We start from the raw sequence: 7,563 nt of genomic DNA on the forward strand, positions 1-7,563 counted from the left end.
AGTACCTGATGCGTCATTTGGCGTCTCTCGCTGGGAACTGCTCGGTCACCAACATGGACGCTCAGAATTTGGCAATAGTGTGGGCTCCAAACCTCTTAAGGTAAACTTCTTTTTCTGTTTAAGCACAACGCTTAGTTCTGCTCTCCAGAAAGAAAGCAATCCTCCCTTCTTCTTCATCTGATGTGCTCTTCTCCTGTAAAAGCTGTCAGAAGTGGCTGGCAGCAGAGGAGGAGCCTGGACTGCTCTCCTGCAACCCCAGGGGCACAATTTCTAGATGACAGTTTCTGCTCTCTTGTTTAGCTGGGACTGCTGTGTCCTTGATCATCCAGGAGAATTTTGTCAGTGGCATTGCTGATTGCCTACTGCGGAAGTCTCCAGAGCCCAGTTTGACTGCTTTGGGCTGCAAAAATTCAGACCTGGGGAAAGAGTCTTGGAGGAATGACTTGTAAAATCTGCCTTTTCTTCAGATCCCAGCAGAGCCAGTCTGCCTGCACCAGCGGAGGAGCTGCCTGCTTGGAAGTGCAGACGCAGACAGCGGTGGTGGAATTCCTCATTAGCCACGCAGACAGCCTCTTCAGCTCCAAAACCTCATCAGCCATGGGAGAGGGAGCAGGTGAGCGTCTTCCTCCAGTAGCTTGATCTTGATCCAATCCAGGCTTTCTCCAAGATCTTTCAAATACGCTTTGACTCTCAATGGGACAGAAGGCTTCTGGGCTTAGATGAGAATATGGCACCCTGTTGCTGGATCCTGAGAATGTCTGAGGCCAGACTTTACATGCAGAAAACCATCCCTGCCTTTATGATGCTTTCTATGGGGATGAGGCATGATTGAAGTGTGGCAGCAAATCTTTCTGAGTTCCCAGACCCATTTTCTAGGGTTGGTCATTTATTTATTTATTTATTTATTTATTTATTTATTTATTTATTTATTTTTTATACAGTGAGCAGCTTGTAATTATAGCTGTGTCCTTTGCCACAAGCATACCTCTGAGCACCCAGTTACTGTGAGCTCCTCTTCTTCCAGTGGCTCGGATAAGCAAGTCTGAGAAAAATGCAGAACTGGGATGGCTGTGCTGCTGCTTTCTGATCCTCCCTCTTACCTGTGGTTTTCCCTTGCAGGGCACAGTTCTCTCCCTGGGTCTGTGTGGGAGTCTCCTCCTGCCAGGAAGCTGCTTACCCTGCAGGAGGCACAGGCTCTGCGAAGAGGCCAGAGCAGCTCTCCTGCTTTGACACAAAGCAGTGAGATCGAAGTGGAGGAAGGCCCTGCAGTTTTACCAGGGAGATTCCACACAATCATTGATTTTCCATCTGAAAGGTAAAGAGGACTTCCCTTTCCAGCCCCTATCATAACTGGTCAGATGGGCTTTATTGGTTTACTTTTTGTCCATTATATCTCCAAGATTTCAACTAACACACAGTTGCCCGATGGGCTCGGTGGGTCCACACAAGTGTGCCCTTCCTTCCTGGCTGGGCAGGCTGTCATGAGATGCAAAAAGCCACGCTGACGCTGAAACGTTGGGGTTTTCCAGATTTCAGGGCCACATGTCTGAAACCAGTTCCAGTTCTCCTCTAAGCAGAGCTGTTGGTCGGAATTGCTGGCACTAGAAATTAAAGATGGCAGTGAGCTGCGGCTGAGGAGGTGTTAGCGTAAGAGTCAGAGATGCTTTCGAGCCTCCCTTATAGCTGCACAGTTCCTCAGAAAGCAGTTACGCCTGCCAGCTCCAGTGCTGTCTGGCTGCAGTGCCTTTGCTCACATGCTCTGCATCTTGCTTGACATTGTTTTGAGGAAGCTAGCCAGCAGGACTTCAGAGCTGAGGTGCAGGAATGGAAGCATCCTCTTCTGTTTGAAACAGAGCGCTTTTCTAAGCCGTGTTTCAGCAGAAACCAGGCAGTGCCAGGAACGGGCAACTATTGGCAAGGGCTTGGTGCAACTCTTCCGTCACCCTGCACCACGACTGACAGCATGCTCTTTTTTCTCTCCAGACCAAGTTCTCCCAGAAAGAGGAAGGAATCACCAGCTGGCAGTTGGTGTTCCTGCCTCTGCCTGCGCAGACCATCCCCTGTGGCCAAATGCCAACTGCAGTGCAGTGCCAGGGAGCCTTCTGAAACAGAACTCGTGGTCCTGGCAGGTAAGGGTGCAAATCCAGCTTTCAAAACACTGCTTGTCAGCAACACAGGTAGAATTCATGCTTTCAGTGGGCTTGTGCCTCATTCTGGCATTCAGGCCCGTGACTGACATCTTCAGCTGACCCCTGTATTCCCAAAGGAACCTCTCAAGCTGTTTGAAGCATACTTGACAGGTAGCACCAAGCCTTTGCCCCCATGGGCAGAGAAAGTTGGACGCTGACCCCTGTGTATCCACTCCTTCCTAGGTGAATCGAGTCCTTGTGAATCCAGAATAGCCAGGTCAAGTGCTGATGGCTCAGAGAATGCTTCCATAAACAGAGAGCTCATGGGAAGCACAAGTCACTGCAATTCAAATGACAGCCTTCCATGTGACAGCAGCAATGGAGAGAAGGAGGTCATCGTTGTTCAGGCACTCATTTCTCCCAGCTCTGTTGAAGGGGCTGACCTGAGCCTTCCAGAAACCACAGTCACCAGCTTGGACTGTGGCCTGGTGCCTTTGCAGTGCAGCCCAGCCCAAACACAACCTGAGTGCCTTGACAGCGGCACCTCCAATCAGGATGAAGTCACTGTCACTGAGGAGAAGCCGAGCCTCTTGGAGGGGGACTTGGAGTCAGGCCTCCAGTCCCAGGCTCCCGGCAGCAGCACGAGCTCCGAGCCACTCTCTCCTCAACAACAGAGGATGAGTCCCATCATTCCCATGGACCTCTCACATTCTTCTTTCTCTGAGTGACTAAAGGCACGCTCATGCTCAATCAACGGGATGGGGTGTTGGAAGAAGAAATTCTTAGAATAGAAAATTTCCTGTGTTCATTTTAAAATGTGGCATTTTAAAAAAGGCAAGAAGATAGAATAAGCAGATGTTGACAGATAAAGGGCACCTCATCAAATTTTGGGAAATTCCATCTTGAGTAAACTTGGATAAGAGCAGAAAATAACTGTTTATGGATATACCCAATCACTAAAAACACCACCCTGACTGCCAGCTCATGGCCCCAGATCCTTTTCTTCATTTCAAGAGCTGTCATCACAGAGGTCATCTTCCTGAGCCGGTGACCCTGAAGTAAAAGAATCCTTGGTTTTCAGTTAATCCATGTAACTGATTTGTCTCAGAGCTGTGATCTTCATAGTGCACTGTTGAAAAACTGGCAAAGGTTCCATGGAAATCCTGTTTTAAATTCAGCAAAGTTCATCAAAACTATCAAGATTCAGAGGAAATTTTACAGGAACAACGAGTTGATATTTTCTCTGAAACTTCCTGGTAGAAGCACTAGAAATGTGGACAGAAGTCTTTGTGGCATATGTAGGCATCTTTTAAGACATCAGCATCACCTTTTGCAAAACAGAAAGATGCGATGATTCATTCACATGAATACAGTGTCCTAACTCCACTTTTACCTGCCAAAGGTCCTGCTACCTTCTCAACTCAGTGAAGATTTGGTCTGCTATCTGCCCTGAATTGTAATGCCAAGAATTAGCTTATATTTAGCTTATATTTAGCTTTTCCAGCAATGTTCTGTTACATTGAAACCTGCTTTTCTATTCTTAACTATCACCACCACCTTATTGTGATCAGTGGAGATGAAAGTTTATCCTGCGGGTTTATTATGCCTTGAGGAAACAAATTACTCCCTGACACTCAACCATCTCTCATTTTCAATATCCTTAAACAATTCTCTCACTGACTTCCTGCTGTTCATCTTCATGGCATCTAGCTCAAGTTGAAACCCATCAGAAATTCAGAAAGGTGCCACTTATCCTAAAGACCGGGAGTTGGGAGCTGATTTTATAGTTCAGTGTGAAAGATCATGAATGAGAGGAAGCAAGACTTGAGAAACAACTTCACCAGCTGGAGTCAAACAGGGACATCTGGAAAGGACTGTCAAATGCAGCTTTTTCACTTATCGATTCAGATCCAAGCATGACATCCAAATGACAAACGCAAAGTGATACTGAGGGAAAAAAAGAGAGTACTGTGGTAGAGTCATGAAATACTGAGACAAACACAGGGTTTTAAAAGAGATTTTCAATAAAAGAACTACATAATTTCAAGTTATATATTTTTCTCAGGTTGTATTACGTGTCTAATGTCTGGATTGTGGCAGCAAAGAGGCTGCAGTGTTGTTCTCTGTAGGAAGAGGCCAGTAGTTGCCCCATGTCAGACAGAACCATTTCAAGTGCTGGCCAAAGCTGAGTCAAGGAGTGATGCTGCTGGCACTTCCGTGATAACTTTTTAAAGGAAGGTTAAAACCACTGCATAGCATATGTGAAAGCTATGAGCAAGAATGATGTGAGACAAACAGCCCTGCAATCACCAAGGTCAGTGAAGAAGGAGGAGAGGAGGCTTAGTGGACATGGTGGTGGTGATGGACTGATGACTGGGCTAAATGATCTAAGTGGTCTTTTCCAGCTTTCATGATTCTATCATTCTGTGACAGGTGATGTTAGTTTTGTCTTTGTTTCTTCCATACTAGTCAATTTTAATTGGGCAACAAATTATTTTCCCTGGTACAACTCTCTTTTGTCTATATCTAACAGGTAAGTGATCTCCCTGGTTTCATCTCATTCATTCAGTTTTTCAACTTATTTTCTCCCCTTGTCCTGCTGATTGTGAAAGAGCCTTGGTGGGCACCAGGCAGACATCCAAGGTCAACCCTCTCCACTGGTGATGACTGCTCTCTTCCTTGGTTAAAAGAGCTAAATCTACCGCAGCACCTTCAGATGTGAAGCATTTAATTCTAACTTATCCTTGCAGCTTCCTGCTCTTTTCTGAGTTAAATTAGTTCATATTTACTGAGCATGGTGTAATGCAGTGTGAAGACTGACAGCACAGGAAGAGAAAAATATTGCCAGACCCATAAGGCAATTCAAATGGAAAACTCAGATTCTGATAATGAACTTGACTAATGCTACAAATCATAGAAAAAATGTAAAATTAAGCTGGAAATAACCTTGACAAGTCATCTTTCCTTCTAGGTTGTCCCATGACCCACTCAGTATCTAAAATGATTCATCCAACATGATTAAATCACTGCAATGATTTGCTTTCTTGTCCAGGAGATTTATTTGCTCTCAATACACAAGATGCTAGCATTGTAGAGAAATACCAAAAAATCTTCTTTTGGATGGTCAAGGTAAATGCTCATTTCTGTTTCTTTTTCACTGTGTTTGATCTAGTCCTAGTGCTTAGCTGAACAAAGAGTTCTTCTAGAATGTTCTCCACTTTGAATTTTTTTTTTCATATTGGCTGTGTCAGTAATCATACAACTTTCTCTTTGTTTTAAGTGGTTCTTTTTGTTCTCTGAATTTCTGGTGAAGACACTGAAGTATCACTGCTGAAAATGCAGTGGTTAGAAAAGACCACTAAGATCATTTAGTCTAACCTATCACCAGCATGCCACTAAAACATGTCTTTCAGTGCCACATCTATATGCTTCTCGACAACCTCCAGGGACAGTGACTATATCACCTCCCTGGGCAGCCTGTTTCAACACCTCTCCACTCTTTCTTGGAAGAATTTTTTTCTAATATCCAACCTGAACCTCCTCTGTTGAAACTTGAGGCCATTACCTCTCATCCTATCACCGTTACCTGGGAGAAGAGGTTGACCCCCACCTAGATACAACCTTTTCAGGGAGCTGTAGAGTTCAACACAGTTCAACCCTTCACATGAAGGGTGATTATGAGCAGTTCAGCATGGAAGTATGAAATACTCTGTTGAGTTTGTTCAGACACTCCCTGGATCCCGAAAACCTTCCCTTCCTTGCTCCAAATCACGTTTTCATGAGCTTTAAAAGCACCTAGTCCTTATCTGGAGCAGAAGAAAGCTGTGTGACAGGTTCAGCAAGGTGAACTGGGACCAGAGGTATACCCCAAAAGATAACTGTGGCTGGAAAGAAAAATATAAAGGTCAATGAGTTAAATGAACTGGGTTTTTCCAGGAGATTCTAGGAATACAGAAGGGTCCCTTACTGGGGCATACAGACATTCACTTTAGTTTTATCTTAATTAAACTTAAATTCTCTGATTTAGTTTGAACAGTTTCAAGCTAGTTGAAAAAATAAAGCTTCTCTGGTCAGCAAAGGTGACAACATACCTGGATATAGTATGTACCAGAAACTGAGGGACTGAATGAGTACATTCTCTAGGAAAAGATGCATTGGGAACTGAGTACATTTTCCAGGAAAATGTGAAAATAAAAAATAAAAAATGAATACTTCAACACATTCCCGGGTTTCATTTCAGTCAAGAGGAGTTATTTTGAGTCATTCTTTTAAATCTGTACACAACAGTTCTATCTTAAGTTGCCAAAAGTACATACAAGTCTCTCTTCAGTTCCATCTACGCACAGATCTCTCATCAGATCATCTCCACACTATAATGGCAAAAGAAATTACTGCTTCTTTACTTGTAACACAGCTCTGTCCTGCAAAGCTCTTAGCTTTCCTTAAGGACACAAGGACCCCTGCAGCAGCCTGCAGAGCCATCCATGGATGTTAGAGGGTGTGAGAGGAGCTCCGTAGTTCTCATCTTATTCATAGTGAAGCAAACTAGAAGTCATAGAATCATAAAATTATAGATTCCTCAGGTTGGAAAATACCTTAAAGATCATCAAGTCCAAAAACAACCTAACCATACTACCCTAATTAATAATACCCCAATAAATCGTGTCCCTCAGCACCATATCCAAACAGTTATTAAATACATCCAAGGATGGGGACACAACCACCTCCCTGGGGAGCCTATTCCAGTGCTTAATAACCCTTTCTGTAAAGAAGCTTTTCCTGATATCCAACCTAAACTTACCCTGGTGCTCCTTGAGACCATTTTCTCTCATCCTGTCACCCACCAGTGAGATCAACCCTGCTCTCACTGGAAGCACCTTTCAGATATAGGCAGAGAGCAATAAGGTCTCCCCTCAGCCTCCTTTTCCCCAGAATAAACAGCCCCAGTTCCTTCAGTTGCTCCCTGTGGGTCATATTCTCTAAGCCCTTCACAAGCCTTGTTAAAGTCATGAATCTCTGGACAGCTACATGCCTGGTAGCTCGAATGACTATCTACACAGTGAGTGCATGGACAGCAAATGGAATCTTGTTTCAAGGGGGAGGGGTGAGATCTTTGCGCTGTGCTTTCAGGGGAGAACAACACAGTCCATGTGGTAAGCCTCCTGCAGTTCAATGTGCCATCTCCTAATAGGATGCAAAACACCTGCCTGGAGAGATCAGGATTATTTGAGATGAGCTCATGCGCTGCATGTTTTTTTTCTAATGAATCCCTCTTTAACATACATTTATGCCAGATGACAAAGTAAAAGAAGCAATTTCCTTAAATACTGAGCATTCATACGTAAATTGCAGCCTAGTGGAATATTTTACTATCCAAACAGAATTCTTTATTTCTGTTACATAAGAAAAGCAAATAATTTCTTATAGGTCGACT

The 7,563-nt window shown here is 44.0% G+C and overlaps 1 protein-coding gene across 1 annotated transcript; it reads left to right on the top strand.

Annotated features, from left to right (window-relative positions):
- LOC107306148 (rho GTPase-activating protein 32-like) lies at window positions 1–3,610 on the top strand. Its single transcript, XM_085536802.1, has 5 exons — window positions 1–100; window positions 468–619; window positions 1,120–1,315; window positions 1,984–2,129; window positions 2,373–3,610. Exons 1-5 carry the CDS (start codon window positions 9–11, stop codon window positions 2,855–2,857), a joined length of 1,071 nt encoding a protein of 356 aa, XP_085392928.1. The 5' UTR covers window positions 1–8; the 3' UTR covers window positions 2,858–3,610.
- The last annotated feature ends 3,953 nt before the right edge of the window (window positions 3,611–7,563 follow it).

The sequence above is a fragment of the Coturnix japonica genome, chromosome 1 (assembly GCF_054131305.1).
Source record: "Coturnix japonica strain WE chromosome 1, WE-NBRP24, whole genome shotgun sequence".
In the NCBI taxonomy this organism is placed as follows: domain Eukaryota; kingdom Metazoa; phylum Chordata; class Aves; order Galliformes; family Phasianidae; genus Coturnix; species Coturnix japonica.

Coding starts and splice junctions, on each gene's coding strand:
- LOC107306148 (XM_085536802.1), top strand. CDS start 9: ATGCGTCATTTGGCGTCTCTCGCTGGGAACTGCTCGGTCACCAACATG. Junction 620..1,119: donor GGGAGAGGGAGCAGGTGAGC/GTCTTCCTCCAG, acceptor TTTCCCTTGCAG/GGCACAGTTCTCTCCCTGGG. Junction 2,130..2,372: donor AGAACTCGTGGTCCTGGCAG/GTAAGGGTGCAA, acceptor ACTCCTTCCTAG/GTGAATCGAGTCCTTGTGAA.